General features: G+C 38.8%; 1 protein-coding gene across 1 annotated transcript in view; it reads right to left on the bottom strand.

The window, feature by feature from the left end:
* Positions 1 to 41: 41 nt before the first annotated feature.
* DNAH7 (dynein axonemal heavy chain 7) overlaps positions 42 to 16,772 on the bottom strand; it is a 252,588-nt gene continuing 235,857 nt past the window's right edge. Inside the window, exons 61-65 of the mRNA XM_087854980.1 lie at positions 13,611 to 13,841; positions 10,100 to 10,252; positions 8,564 to 8,741; positions 4,676 to 4,779; positions 42 to 395 (exon numbers count right to left, since the gene is read on the bottom strand). Coding sequence (XP_087711106.1) covers positions 189 to 395; positions 4,676 to 4,779; positions 8,564 to 8,741; positions 10,100 to 10,252; positions 13,611 to 13,841 — 873 coding nt within the window. The 3' untranslated portion in view covers positions 42 to 188. The remainder of the gene's footprint in view (positions 396 to 4,675; positions 4,780 to 8,563; positions 8,742 to 10,099; positions 10,253 to 13,610; positions 13,842 to 16,772) is intronic.

Here is a 16,772-nt window from a genome sequence, read left to right on the forward strand (position 1 = left end):
TCTTTATTTCAGAACATTTCCTAACAAACACTGAAGTAGGAGTCACTTTAAAAATACAGGCTGCATTTGTACATAAATTTATAATTAAGTACAGCTTTAAGTGAAATTGATTTAAACCAAATTGTTTGTTTATATTTTCTTCTCAACCATCTAACAAGAAATAGGAACAGGGAAATGGTGTCTTCGAATCATGAATTAAGTTGACATAATAATGCTACACCTCTTCCAATCCAGTGCTCCATGGGTTGATCAGAGGGAAGAGTCATGGCAATGACAAAATTGGTAGAATGACCAGTGGTGGATAATGTTCCTCTTCGCTCACTTGTCTTATACAACGGAGCAACATAACTTGGTCGTTCTGGGATATCTGCCCTCTTACAGGGCTTTAGCCACATCTGGAAGAAAGTGCATAAAAGTTTTTTTAAGTCAGTCAAGAGGTTCAAATGTAAATATAACACCAATAGAATATTATTCGATTCTATGTCTGCAAATTTCTGTGGCCCAAAGAGATTTTAGTTTTGTTAGCAGTACTGCCATTGTTCAAAACATTTCATTTGTAATCGTTTTAGCACTTTTTAAAATTGAAGTATAATTAACTGTTATTAGTTTCAGGTGTACAGCATAATGATTCAACAATCTGTACCTCACTCAGTGCTTAAGTAAGTATACCCCCCATATGTCACCAAATAACATTACAATCTTACTTCCTATATTCCCCATTTATATTATATAATGAAAGTTTGTACATCTTAATCCCCTTTATCTGTTTCATCACCCTACTCTCGACCTCCCACTTCCCCTCTAGCAATCACCAATTTGCTGTTTGTATTTAAGAGTCTGGGGTTTTTTTTTGTTTGTCTCCGTTTCTTTGTTCATTTGTTAAGATTCCACATGAGTGAAATCATATGGTATTTGTCTTTCTCTGACTTCACTTACCACTATACCCTCTAGGTCCATCCGTATTGTTGTAAACGGTAAGATCTCATTCTTTTTTATGGCTGAATGATACTCAATATAATATTATGTATATATAGATATACATCTACATAATTATATATAGCCACATCTTTAGCCACTCATCTGTTGATAGACTTTTGGTATGCTTCCGTATCTTGACTGTTGTGTTTTTGTTTATCTTTGAGTAGATAACCCAGTAATTGAATTACTGGATCATATGGTATTTCTGATTTTTTGAGGAATCTCATACTGTTTCCCACAGTGGCTGCCCCACTTTGCATTTCCACCAGCAGTGCGCAAGGGTTCCTTTTCCTCCGCTTGTCTTTTTGATTCTAGCAGTTCTGAGAGATGTCAGGTTATAACTCATTGTGGTTTTCATTTGCATTTCCCTGATGATTAGTAATGAAGAGCATCATTTCATGTTTCTGTTTACCATCTGTAGGCGGTCTTTGTCTATTCAGGTCCTCTTCCCATCTTTGTTTTTTTGCTCTTGAGTTTTTTTTTTTTTTTTTAAAGATTTTATTTATTTATTTGACAGAGAGAGAGAGACAGCCAGCGAGAGAGGGAACACAAGCAGGGGGAGTGGGAGAGGAAGAAGCAGGCTCATAGCGGAGGAGCCCGATGTGGGGCTCGATCCCATAACGCCGGGATCACGCCCTGAGCCGAAGGCAGACGCTTAACCGCTGTGCCACCCAGGCGCCCCTTGCTCTTGAGTTTTATGTTCTTTATATATTTTGGATATTAGCCCCTGACTGGATAGAATCATTTGAAAATACCATCCCCCTTTCAGTAGGTTGCCTTTTTCTTTTGGTCCTTTCCTTCACCATACAAAAGCTTTTTATTTTGATGTAGTCCCAATAGCTTATTTTTGTTTCCCTTGCCTCAGGTGACATATCTAGAAAAATGTTGCCAAAGCCAGTGCCGAGGAGCTTACTGCCTGTGTTTTCTTCTAGGCATTTTATGGTTTCAGGTTCCATATTTTGATCTTTAATCCAGTTTGAATTTATTTTTGTGTATGGTGTAAGAAAATAGTCCAGTTTCATTCTTTTGCATGTAGCTGTCCAGTTTTCCCAGCACCATGTGCTAAAGAGACTCTCTTATCCCCATTGTATATTCTTGCCTCCTTCGTTGTAGATTAGTCATAGAAGTGTGAGATTATTTCTGCATTGATCTGTGTGTGTTTGTGTCAGTACCATACTATTTTGATTAGGTGGCTTTGTAGGATATCTTACAATTTGAAAATGTGATGTATTCAGCTTTGTTTTTGGTTTTTTTTTCTCCCTCAAGATAGATTGCTTTGGCTATTCAGGGTGTTTTATGGTTCCATACAATTTTGGTATTTTGATAGGGATTGCATAAAATCTATAGATGGCTATGGGTAGTATGGACATTTTAACTATTAATTCTTCTGATGCATGAGCATGAAATGTCTTTCCATTTGTGTTGTTTTCAGTTTCTTTATTAGCGTTTTATAGTTCTCACAGTATAGGTCTTTCACTTCTTGGCTAAGTTTATTCCTAGGCATTTTGCTCAAAACTTTTTTTAGTGCTCTCAGAACTATTTTCGGAGCCAATTAAATGAGAAAAAATAATTACTTTCACTTGTCAAGGAACATGAGTTACCCATGTATTCTTAACCTCTTCACCTTACTTACCTGGGGATGACTTTTGACTGTTTACGTTAACGACAACAAAATTATACATACTTTCAAAGGGAACCACCACCATTGATAATCATGTCACCATATCAATAAAGGCCAATCTCAAAAAAATCTGAAAGGATTTTATCAGTGATTCTGGAACTCAGATCACCTCCCCATTTTAGGTGACTATTTTAAAGGGGCTATTACATACATTGTGCTGTGTAAAACCTAGTTGCATTCCTTTACAACTACAATATACCCACTTTAGTTTTAGAAAGTCATTGGCCAAGTTCCTAAAATATTAAGCACTGTTAAACCTAACCAACCTAGGGGCGCCTGGGTGGCGCAGTCGTTAAGTGTCTGCCTTCGGCTCAGGGCGTGATCCCGGCGTTATGGGATCGAGCCCCACATCAGGCTCCTCTGCTATGAGCCTGCTTCTTCCTCTCCCACTCCCCCTGCTTGTGTTCCCTCTCTCACTGGCTGTCTCTATCTCTGTCAAATAAATAAATAAAATCTTAAAAAAAAAAAAAAAACCTAACCAACCTAACGAATCTCAAAAGAATGATGTAGGGCAAGTAGATCTCTGAATATAAGAGTAAAGAACAAACTACGGTCATAACGATGAAGTTGTGTTTTGTTTTGAAATCTAATTGAATTCCTTTTTCCACTATAGCCCCAGCAATCCTTGAGGGAATAATGGCTTGACAGCCCCACTGTTCAGAGCCCTCTTTAGGTTTCTCAGGTCAAAATAAATTATATGAAGGTGTTAATAGGGATGCTAGTCTATGTTTCTCCCACATTATTGTGGAGTCCATAAAGCAGTTTTTCGAATATAGTTAAATATAAGGACTCAACAACATTTAAGGTGAGTGTATTTCATTTTAGCCAAGAACACATTTTCTTAATGAGAATTTTTCTAAGTGAATTATTTAAGAGAATCATCCAGTTATAAATCCCTTTGTATTCATTGCAAACTACCTTAAAAGAGTTTCCATGTAGTAGAGGAAAATTTCTAGCCCAGGTAACTCCTGAAATTGAATTTGGGTCTCCTATTTAAAACTGTGTCCATATACACTGTCTTAGCATATGGGACAGGGTTCTTAGAATTGGCTGTTAGCTGATCCCTCAGTGTACCTATTGCCTGTCTGAGCTGCTCCCAGTGTGCCACAAACAGTACATGTAAATCCACAGCCTGTATTTTATCACACCATCCCAGACAGGCCTTTCCAAGTGTGTGAAAATCTATCTAGTCATTTTCTTATGATGCAGTAACAGATGGAAACAATACCTTCCATAGCTTAGGTTCCTAGCAAACAGATGTTTTTATGTGGATGGTTTTCATAATCTTTCAGTTTACAAGTATCATTTTTAGATCAAGGGATATGTAAGAAATATAAGTATTTATGTATATAAACATATGTGGATACATATATACAGTCAATCCTCATTCTTCCTGGATTCTGTATTTATTTGCAAATCTGTTTATTCACTGAAATTTATTTATCATCCTAAAACCAATACTTTGTTTTATGATTATTCACAGGCATGCTCAGAGTCTCAAAAAATAGGGGTCACCAAACAAGTACATTCCCAGCCGAGGTTGAACCTGGTGACATTGTTTTTCTATTTTACCTCTCATAAATGTTTCCTTTTGATAGGTTTATATTTAATAAGGAGTTTTTTTGCATTTGTTGTTGTTAGTGATTTCCCTGTTTAAAATGGCCCTTAAATGTAGTGCTCAGGTGCTAGCTATTGTTCCTTGAGTGCAAGAAGGCTGGGATGGGCCTAGGGACAAAATTCTCTGAGATTCATCTAGGCATGAGGTACAGTGCTGTTGTCCATGAGGGGCATTTTTAAATACAAAACAAGGTTATGTCTTGATCAGTTAACAAAAATGTGAACAGAGGATAGTAGAAACTTAACCTTGTATTCCTCCTAGGAGCAGTGGTTCAGCATTCACTAATTCAATGCTGGGAGGAACTTTATAAAACATAATTACCATGAATGAGAATTGACTGTATGTGCTGTGTGTGTGTATAAAATAGCACCTCCCACCCCCATATATCAAATACGAACCACAGGCACTGTATCATAAAGAATTTTGGGATGTGATTCTGCAAGTTTCTTGATCTTTCTATTCCAGGAAGCTCCATCCAGAAATAATCCATGAATGAAAACACCTAAATATAAAAGAAGCAGGTTAATACACCTGTTAAATACACATATTGATTAAGTTCTGAATCTGAAATTCCTGTGAGAGCTCTGCAGATGATACTAGGTCAGTAGCCTAAGGCTCGTTCTAAAATAAAAACAATATTCTGAATGCTTCATCTTAACATCCATATTCTAAGAATCTCTATACTTTGCCTAGTTAATTCAAGATTAGATATGGAAAATAAAAGAAATTTTAAATTAGTCTATGGGAAGTTCTCAGTCTGGGTGAACAGTATCAGATTTATATGTTTAATTGGCCAGTGATTATAATGTGAGAGGCCATGAAATCAGCAAGAAAAATTCTTAATGTAGTTGTAGGGATCCATTGGCTTCTAGGCAGCATGTGAAGAAAATACACTTGCACAGATCTCTAATATCGTGAAAGTTATTTCTCTCTTCCCCTTCAAGAATGTATTCTTACTCTCGGATCTCTCCTTAGTCTGTATGAGAGAACACATTGATGAACTCCCTCTGGAATGTAATGTCATACACTAACCACTGACGAAGAACACAACTTAGGAAATCACTGAAACTCCAATCAGGTCTCTGTCCTTTTGCATAAAGCCTCACGAATTAAATGTAGGTATAATCCCATGAAAACGTTCATTGTAACGGGTGCACAGAAGTGAAGGGAAGCAATGTGAAACTACACCTCGGTCTTAGTTCCTAGTTTTCTGTGTGACCTTGAGCAAGTCATGTAACTTTAGGCATGTTTGGCCCTCTGTGAACAACTGGAAAACATCTGTAAAACAATGCCTCCTTTGTCTAACTTGTAGAGTTGTTAGAGTCAAATCTGTGAATACTGGTGAAAGCACTTTGTGACGTAGTATATAAAAATCCACGTGGGCCATGCTGTCCAACAGGACTTTGTGTAATGACAGAAATAGTCCGTATCTGTGCTTTCCAGTATGGTAGCCACTGGCTATTAAAGACCTGAAAACATGGCTGGTGTGACTGAGGGACTTTAATTACAGTTTAATTTTAAAAGCCACATGTGGATAATCCAGTGATGTTGGGAGTGGGAAAACTGTCTAGGTTTTAAATGATGGAAAGAATAGTTGGAATAAAATACCAGTTTTATTCACTGGCAAAGCACTTGTCCAGTAACTTTTAACTCTGGTAAAGCTAAATTGCAAAATGCACCTTGAGCCTGGAGCAATGTTGGGGATAGACCTGCCTGAGGGAGAGAGAGGTTGCTCTGTAACCACATCCTACATTCTAATCTTTCCAGCCAGATCTGAGGCCTGCAGGGCAGCCACAAAAACAGATGGGAAGGAAGACTACAGACTTACAGACCTGTAAGCATAGCCCAGCAAATCTCTGGTTCTAACCGACTAGATTAGCTATTCCTCACCTGAAGAAAGATGATGTCAGAAAAAGTAAACAGTTCATTTCAACACCTAAGATAAGTGGCAATAAGGATAAAATTTCCTCCAACCCAGCAACAATTTTATAGGAAATGTGATGGGGGTACACAAACACATAAGGAAGAGAGGAGATCTAAAAGGATAGATACTAAGTGGGTCCTGGTTCAGAGCCGTTCCCTCTGAGCCACCACACCTTTGCCATCTAGGAGATGTGGTCGGCGCACAGTGCCAGCTATGGCTTCTTCTGCTCCTCTCTTCACCATTTTCTGCCTTCCTGCCGTGTAATGCCCTTCCCTGGGGACTCTGAGTCCCCCATTAGTACTAATAATTCAGGTAAGGGGAATCTTAGCAAGTACAGCTAGAATGTATGATTCCAAATCTATGACCTTTTTCATTAAGTTTAATCTTAAGTAAATAAGGCTGACTTGTGAGCCCCAGACCCCAGAAACAGGCACACACTAAAGTGTGTATAAAATAGAGACAGGCTGGTAGAATGGTAGAGATAAACTGCGGGGGGAAACAAATAGTCTAGCCCAAGCTTTTTCCAGGTGTGAGATCTGGGTCCCTGCCATGAGGGTTCCATGAGAAAGTTGTTCCTTGGGAAAAGTCCATTGTTCCAAGTCATTCCATGGAATCTCATTTTCTTTTTGGTAATTAGCTAAGTTGAAGGGAAAAAAACAGGAATGACAAAAAGGCTTTATGGTGGAGATCTGTGTCTATTGGTGAAAATGGATGTGTATGTCTGGGTGCATGCGTGTACAAAACAATAAAATTCACGATTTAGCGACTGTCTACCAGCTATTATAAATCAAACCTTGGCTGATACTTTAGTATTCAGTGAAAGGGTTTATTTAACTCTTGGCTACTCTTTACAGCATGATCTTCGAACACTAAATGGTCCTTAAGTTGTACTTTATACCTGTTCCACTATTTTCCAGATAATTTTGGATTTTAATGTATTTAGATCTTGAATAAGAGTAGTTGTTGGTTAAATTAGTAAATCACTTTAAAAGAAATACCAACTACCTTGTACCATGTCTAAGTTCAGTATATAATGATTGGCAATTCAGTAGTTTTACATTAAATATTAACTAGTTTATAAACTTCAGGCAATGCTTCTAGTAATTCTGTTTTTTAGCTAAGTTCAAAAACCTATAACTCTGAGGGGCGTCAATACTACCTAGCCTTCAATCAAAATGTCACCTTCCCTTTTATCATGATTGATAGAATTTAGAAAAAAAAAATCTTGCATCTGAAATAAATACTTCACAGTCAACCACAGCTTCTTCAAGAACCTTTCCTTGAGAACTGTGATAATGTTTTCAACCTTGTACCTCTACAAAAGTACTTAGCAGGCCTTAGGGAAAGCAGCTAGGGAAGCATAAGAGCCAGATGGCATGGGGTTTGGTCAACTCTGCCCATTGCTGGCTGAGAGATCTTGGGCAAATTAGTTAACTTTCCTGAGCCTTAGTTTCCACCTGTGTATAATGGAGGTATTTGCAGTATCTGTGCCTCGAGGGTTATGGTGAAGATTACATATGAAGGGCTGGGGAGTTTCTGGCACCCAGCAGTGGTACAGAGCAACTCCATACCCTTCCTCTGATTTCCTTTTACCCACCTTAGTTTGAACCAAATTATTTATCCTTCTTGGTATATTGCTAATCTTTATTTTGACTTTTCTTAGGGTGAGGGAACTCAAACATCTATCTATTGACTGCTGTAAAAGATAAGATAATGTGTTATTTTAAAGGCTGATATAATTGAAAGAACAATAAACACCTTAGCCGAAGGTTGTTGCATGCCCTTCAATATGCCCATTCTTAGTGTGTTAGGAATACAAATATAAGAAAAGAGCAACAGTCCCAGGATTAAGTCCTTGGAAACTCCAATTTTTAGAAGAGGAAAAGCCAGCAAAGAGGCATGAATGTGTCCAGTGAGAGAATCAGGAGAAACAAAAGGAGAAGGATGTCTCTAGAAGGAGAGAGTTGTCAAGTGGTAAGAACTGTAAGAGTTTAAGATGAAGACTGAATTCTTGGGATTTGTCAATATGGAAGTCATTACTAACTCTGAAAAGAGCATCAGTTGATAGGAAGAGAGGTAGATGGGAACCAGGAGGTAAGAACCTGGAGAGAGCATGTAAAGACAATTCTTTGGAGAGAGACATGGGACAATAGCTGAGGGGATGTGGATGTTAAGACGGTTGGAATTCCTTAAGATGACAGATTGTAGTGTATGTTGCATGTGGATAGAAATTTCTTTTCCTCAACTATTTGAGAACAACTTACATGATGATTAAAATTCTGACAGCTGAGCAAAGTAAGTAAGAATGTTATGTCTGTTCAGTACCTAGATATAAGCCAACTCATTCTGTCACCGCACTTACCATCTTCTGGAGCATGCTTATACTCTTTGTCCTCCATCACTTCATAGTCAAACCCAAGAAGATCAATGGGGATGGTGTATTTCCTGGCGTAGTTCTGCTGGGCACCGGTCAGGAAGGCTTGGGTGAAGAAGAAGCCAGAAAGCCAGAAGACTGGAGGAGGGCCAACCTCATACCATTGCTGTGGTGTCAAAGCACACATGTTCTAAGGCTAGAGCCTTTCAACTTTGAATACAACTCTGCTTAATAAAATTTACCCCTGAGCACTCCCCCATTATCTTTAAGGTAGACTAATAAATGAGCAAACACTTAAAGGAATAAAAAGCTATACTGTCAAGATTTTAAGAAGCTACTTATTCAGTGTTTGTCCTGACTTCAATTTCATATCCATTGCACCAGCTAGGGTATCACAATGTGAGTTAATGCAGAAGTGAATGTCTTTATACATGCCCCATGATTCCTTCCAAAAAGCTCCATACAATAATGGATATCTAATATACGTTGTTTCACAATATATCATGTTACATAGTTGCATAGAATACATCCCTATAACATCTGGTAATATTTTTCTGATATTTTTTTTCTCTCTCGTTAGTGCCCAGTAGAATATTCCTTTGGAAGTTTTCCCACCTACTTTACCAAAATACAATGAAATCCAACATATAGAAACAGTATTATATAAGGAACTCCCAAAAGAAACAGGGTAGTGAGAGCTTACGATTTTTATAAATACCAAGATCCCTAAATAATTCTGTTTATATCAAACCTTAATAAGCTAATTGAATACTGACTTTAAATAGTAAATTATAGAGGTCAAATGAATTTGAAGAACTTTTAGAGTTTGAGTTGTTAGAGTCCAAGGTAGAGCCTTCATCTTTCAAGAACAATCTTAATTCTTCAGTATCAACTCTAACAGAAGGCCTGTGTTATGGAAGTTGAGTCATTTTATCCCTGCAGAAATTTTCTCATAGGCAGTTTTTGATGCATTATGAACAGTATCTAGGAAATTAATACTTCTAATGAATATAATTAATAACACAGTTAAGCACCAGTATTGCCAGATAATTAGGAGAGAGGCTTCTGCTCACTCAACATTTCCAAGACAATTAGCCATTGAGATTATTACTGTCTTGGGCTGAACAAGCAATCTAGTGACTTCTTTACCTGGAAGAGTGCTGGACAAGGAAGAGATAATGCTCTTTGCTAGTAGCTTGCCTGGCTTTCTAAAGTGCTCTGTGCTAGGAATCTATTTTAATGCTTAGTATTTAATGAAAAAAATCAACATAGCCGTTTTCTCTCTTCAAGTGTCACTGACTTAAGTTTACCAAACACGAACACCTGTTCCCAAAGGAGCTTTCAGAGATTCTATTTCCAACAAACACTAGTATTTAGACAGGTTAGTGTAACAGTTTATTATATGCAATACTGCGTAGTGGTCATTTGCCTGGGATGCACAGAAAAACTAGAGAGTAATATCACATTAGGCTTCCTGATGAAGAAAGTGAAATCAGAAGAAACATATTGTTTAGATGAACTCACCTGCAAGAATTTTAGTCTTGAAAGGAAGTCATTCACATAGCTCCCAAGTGGTTTAAGGCTTGGGTATGACTTACCCATCCACATTCCTGGAATTTTGACATTCAGAATGCTGCTAACCACTTCTTCGAGATCTGTAGACATCACCACAAGCCCCTGAAACACGTTTAACCTTTGGTTAACGTGATGATACTGATTTTAGACAATCCTCTCTTAAATACTTTTTCATAATTATCCTTCGTTTAAAATTGTGATTATTTAAGGCTGAGTTACATAGCAAAAACAAAAGATATGTTCTTTTGCTGCCAGTAAGTCATGGAGTCATTGATTCCTTACAAAACATTGACAATTTTACTTTTAATCAAACTTTTGTGGAAAGTTTTCCTGTTGAGGTATAACTGACATGAACAGTTGACCCTTGAACAACATGGGTTTGAACTGCATGGGTCAGTGTGGATTTTTTTCAATAAATATATTGAAAAAAAATTTTGAGATGTGTAACTATTTGAAGAAACTCACAGATGAACCAAGTAACCTAGAAATACTGAAAATTTTCAGAGAAAGCTATTGTAAGAATACAGTATACAATGCATACAACATTACATATTATGTGTTAATTGACTTTATGTTATGGACAAGGCTTCTAGTCATCAGCAGGCTATTTTAGTAAAGTTTTTGAGAAGTCAGGAGTTATGTGTGGATTTTTGACTACATGGGGGTCAGCACCCCTAACCCGCATGTTAAAGTGTCAACTGTGTTAGTTTCATATATACAACATGATGATTTAATATTTGAATATACTGCAAAATGGTCACAATAGTCTGGGTAACATCTGTCACCATACATAGTTAACAGTATTTTTTCTGGTGAGGATAACTTTTAAGATTCACTCTCAGCTTTTCAAATTTCCCATACAGTATTATTAACTATAGTCATTATGCTGTACATTGCATCCCCATGACTTTTATTTTATAACTGGAAGTTTGTAACTTTTAAGCTCCTTCACCCTTATGCCAACCCTGGAAAATCTTAATACTTAACTACTCACTAGCTATTAAATCACAGCCTGACTTTCTTTGACTTACCTTACTGCTCTGTTAAATGGCCAACTAATACATCCCTGTCCTGCCTTCTTAAAAGAATAGTGATGAATATAAAATTAGAAAAATTATATGAAATCCTTTGAAAAGTTAAAATATTCTCAATTCCACTTATGACGTCTAATTGATCTTATCCCATTTTGTTATTTATGTAAGTAAACTCTGTGCCCAACATGGGGTTCAAAATCACGACCCTGAGATCAAGAGTTGCATGCTTTACCAACTGAGCCAGCCAGGTGTCCCAATCTTATCCCATTTTGAATCACTGGTGGGCAGATGTTAAAACCTTGAGGCCCTTGAAAATTATTGCCTCCTTGATCTTACAGTTGGGCCAGTTGCCATCATTTCTCTTTTCTCTATAGTTGACAATATTATTCCAACTAACATATGGAGATGATTTTAGAGTAAATTCAACGGGTTCAACACCCACATTTCATTTGCCTCCTTTCCCAAATCCGCTAAAGCAACAGTAAAAGGATTTATGTTGTAAGGGCATAACCCACAAGTACAGAAAAAATAGGAAAAGGCAAAAATGATAACACAATTTGGGGAGCTAGAAAGCATTTGGGCTGTTGGCAGATGTTGTTGAAGCCAGGAGATAACCTGATCGTAAACTAGCAGAGCAGAAAGCTAAGCAGCAACTAGGTATCACTGCAGAATACCCAAAAGTATTTGCAATTGACAGGCCTAGATGAAAGTGAGGAGTAGAAGGCAGTGCAAAATGAAAAGGGTTATTGAAATTGGGTTTCAAAAAACAGATTTCTAGGACTTCTCCCACAAATCTGCACATTGCCCACCTTGAGTGAAACCTAGAAGGGAAAATGAAGAAATCCCTGGAGGGATGCCAAGTATACAGGAAGAACAAGGTCAAGAAGAAACACTTGATCCCGAATGCTTCTTAGCCAACCAGCCCAGCCAGATGACACCAAAACCAGCCTCGTAGACTCCTCTTTCAATAATAGCTCTGATTCAACCACTTCACCTCCAATGTGACTACAAGAAATAAGCTCAGCTGGACTACTTCAATCGCTGGTTGCTCCCTGCCTGCACTCTCGCTCCCTACGGTCCTTCCTGCAATGGTCAGAGTGAACTTTTAAAAATGTAAAACAGATCATTTCACTACATTGCTTAAAATGCTCTGAAGACCTCCCCTTACTTTTACACTTCAGAATAAAATTCGTGATCTTTTTTTAAAGATTTTATTTATTTATTTGACAGAGGGGCAGCGAGAGAGGGAACACAAGCAGGGGGAGCGGGAGAGGGAGAAGCAGGCTTCCCACTGAGCAGGGAACTCAATGCGGGGCTAGACTCCAGAACGCTGGGATCATGACCTGAGCCGAAGGCAGACGGTTAACGACTGAGCCACCCAGGCGCCCCTAAAATTCATGATCTTAACCATGAACAACAAGGCCGCTAGGAGTCTGGCTTCTCTCTGTCCTACCATTTCCCTCATGCTCGCTCCACAGCAGCCACAAGAGCCTTCCCTACTGTGTTCCCGGACCAGGCCAAGTTTGTTCTTCCCATGGTCTTTGCACTTGCCATATAGCCTCTGCCCAAATGTTCCATGGTTTGCTGTTAAGTTCAGGCCTCTGCTCAAGGATCAGCTCCCCAGAGTCGTCTGACACAAAATGACTGATTTTCCCCACCCATCACTCTCTACCCTCTTATCCTTTATTTTTTTCCATGGCAATTAATGTTTATTGAAATTATATATTTATTTTTAAATTTTTGTCTCCCTTATTAAAACTTAAGCTCTATGGGGGCGTTGTGTGGCTCATTCGGGTAAGCATCCAACTCTTGATTTCAGCTCAGGTCCTGACCTCAAGGTCATGAGATTGAGCCCCACATCCAGCTCTGTGCTTGGTGTGGAGCTTGCTTGAGATTCTCTCCCTCTCCCTTGGTCCCTTCCCACTGTTCTCTCTCTCTCAAAAATGAAAATAAAAATAAAATTAAAAAGATTATTTATTTTAAAAAAAAGGGTTGGGGAGACACAGTTGGTTAAATGTTCGACTCTTTGTTTTGGCTCAGGTCATGATCACAGGGGTGTAAAATTGGGCTCCTGAGTCAGGCTCAGCACAGAGTGTGCTGAAGTTTCTCTCTCCGTCTCCCTCTGTTCCTCCTCCCTCTCTCAAATAAATAACTCTTTAAAACTTAGAAGCTTTATGAAAGCAAAGGTTTGGTCTTTCTTACTCGTTTGTGTATCCTATCTACAAACTATGCTATCTAACATACTCCGTACCACTTACTAACCATCATCCTTAGAATCCTATATGTTCAAGGGCAGAGATTTTTCTTCTATCCCCAGAATGAAGAACAAACAGTGCTTGCACTCAATCTCCCCCCAATAAATATTTGCCAAGTAAAATGAGTGATAAGTTATTGCAATGATTTTTCTTTGGTATATTTCCCCTTACCTTGATCGCTTTTTGAATGTTAATGCATGATTCCCTTATGGTCTGCAACAACTTATTGAACCGACCCATCTCTTGGACAAGCACGGTGTTCATGCTCTGAGTGTAAGTTGTTGGGTACCTCCTCATTGCAGCCTCAACGTCAAAGTTGTTGGGAAGTTTGCCCAAGATGTCACCAGCAACCTCATCTACTACTTCATCTGATGATTTTGCACCAGCATCTGCTGAACGAGACTGTAAAGAATTCAAACTAAAAATCAGAAATCCTCATAAAGGTGTAGGAACTGCTGAATAGGAAAACTCCTAAGGTAAATTTTATGAGTATCATTCTGCTATTTTACCAATGATTCTTCTTCACACAAGATTGACTGAAGTGATGAAAACAGGCACAGGGAGGGGGAGTCAGGAGAAAACCATTATTAGGGAGGAGGAAGAGGGCATGGACAGTTGTTCACAGGCAAAAGAGGGTCTGGAGCAAGCAAATGAGCCACACACTGGGCTGCCCGGGTAGGGGGGGAGTGGATGCTGCGGAAAGAGGGAGAAAAAGCATTTATGTTGGTGGGGTGGCTGAGGAATGACGGACATTAACACCCAGGAGAAAGAAATTTGATCTTGCTTTGAAAAAGCTTGCCACAAAATATATTTGCCAATAACTCTGGTGCCTACTGGTTGCCAAAAGCAGAGATATAGTTTTGTCCTTGAACCAGGAGGGCAAAGAAAATAAGCTCATCTCCTCTAAGCAGTTGGAAGACTTATGGAGAAAGGCAGACTTTAGTGATTCACACTGAAACAAAGGAAGGGGAATTTCATTTCAATTTTTATTTTTTATGTTTATAGTGGCAGGGTGTAAATGAATCTATATTTTTTGGGAAAACCATTTAAATCCTCACAATAAATGAATGTGTGTGTGCAGGCACGTTGAGAGAAAACAAGCACAATTAGAATATAAATGAATATATCTCATATTTTTTCCAGCCCTAGGAAATTGTGTTTAGTTTTATTTCAGATTTTGTATTTCCTGGTTTCTTTACTCGTACTTAGGTATAAGCACAAGAGCTCTGCTAAAGTAACATTCCCAATGCCAATATTTCTTGTTCTATTTTTAAAAGATATTTTAAATACTTAATGTAAAAGTTTTATCATCGTTAACTTGCTCTGCAAACTCTGTTCTGGTCTCTTTGCCTCTGAACTGTGGTAAACCCAGTGTAGAATCACTGACCTACTTTCTACCCGTTAGCATAACTGTACTTGCCAATCTGAGGCTGAGGATATTGAAAGGGGCTGTTAAGTACGTACTGAGAAGATACCCCATGTGTATTTAGACTTATTTGTTTGGTTCTGAGTCATTTTCTGTTGGAATGAACCCACTCTTGTATGTATTCTGTAATGTGGCACACCCCATTAACCTTAAATAAAGCCAAAAGCCACTCTAAACGTCCTGTTGTCAGACCCGTGTATCACATGTGTCTAATACTCCTAAAGATCTATTTATTCATGTCTGTGCACGTACTTTTGTACTCAGGCAGGAACTGATTTTAGTGGAATTAACATATGTTATTAGAAAATGTCATCTGACAGTAGACCAGAGCTAGGAGTACCATGGACTCTTCCATCAAGGAGAGCACACCATTTTATCCTCCTAATCTGGTTCTTTTAGCTTCCCCCCCCAACTCTCCCCCCACCCACATCTCTTGTTATCTGCCCTTCTAGGTCCTATCCCATCTTTAGAATCCAGAAAGAGTATAGCATTATGGTTCAGAACACTGATTCTGGAGCCAAACTAGTGGGAGTCAGACTCCTTGGCTTTGAGTCCTGGCTTGAAACTGTGCTAGTGGGAATGATTAGCCCTTACCTCAGAAGACTGCTGTATGCATCACACTGTTACACAGGAAGCACTTAGAAGAGTGTTACCATAGAGTCGGTACTATGTACTAACTATTACCATTATTACTCTGAGAGTCCATACAAGTAAAAAGATCAGCTAGAATTCAGTTCATGGGATAATTCACTGGACCAAATAAGCATTCTTATCAAAATTTTACTCAATCACTAAGGGAACTCTTACCATTTGGACTAATTTGCTTTCAAAAATGAAAGAAACAAACAACTGAACACATCTGCTAAAGGGACAGTACAAGAGAAGATCTCTTAATAGAAGAGGAAGATTAAATATTTTTCATTCAAATATACGCACTCGTGCCCATGGCATGCTGAATTCTAATGCCCTAGATTATTTATGCTCTCATAAGCGGAGCTGCATGTCTACAAGGTGTCAACTGTATTTTTCTCCTCAACCTTTTCGTACATTTTATGCTTACTACTGCAATTCTTTAAATATTATGTAATCTGATAAAATATTGATGTGAAAGAAACGTTCTATGTAAACTAGGTAAAGAGTTATGCACCATTTGAAAAAGATAAATCATTTTATAAGTTGCTGTTGAATTAGTAAAAGACTAGAAAACAGGCAAAATTTTAGATTGGATTCTGGCATCAAACCTCTTCCCAAGTATCTTTGATATTCTTCCACTTTTAAGGAATTAAAAAGGGACATAAGATATAATGCACATGCTGGGAGAGAACATTTCCCTTGCTGGAGTACATTTGGAAGAGGTATATTGCCTCTCCAAGGACAAAAGACCCGCCACGTGCCATTGAGTGGTCATTCATCGGCAAGGGACAGAAGCCCACACAGAGGACAGATAACCTGGCCACTGCTTTTTGCTATCCTTCACTATAAACTCCAAGCACCTGTGCAGCCATGCAACTGCCTTTCTGGGACAAAACAGCACCAGACACAGCACGGCGAGGCTCTCCTCTGGAGGAGGGGAGAGGGTCCGCACCATGCAGAGTCCTTCAAGATCTGGAGTTTTGAATCCCAGCTGCATGCCAGAGATAAAACACAGAACTGTGGTGCCAGGTGTGCGGATAGCCTGGGCACAGACAAGTTGAGGGCAGGGGTTTGATGGAAGCCTGGGAAACAAGAGGGGAGACTGCTTACTTTTCTGTGAGGGCTTCTGCGCTCCCCTCCCTGCAGAGGAGAGAGGAGGGTGATGCCATCTTCCCACCCTTCCCCCACCACCAGTAAACAGTTGGACTCCAGTGAGCAATATAGCACCCCCAGTGGAGGCTAGAGCTGCCTCCTCCAAACCCTGCCCCCTGCGC

The sequence above is a fragment of the Ursus americanus genome, chromosome 1 (genome assembly GCF_024610735.1).
Source record: "Ursus americanus isolate L20-20 chromosome 1, mUrsAme1.1.p, whole genome shotgun sequence".
Lineage (NCBI taxonomy): Eukaryota > Metazoa > Chordata > Mammalia > Carnivora > Ursidae > Ursus > Ursus americanus.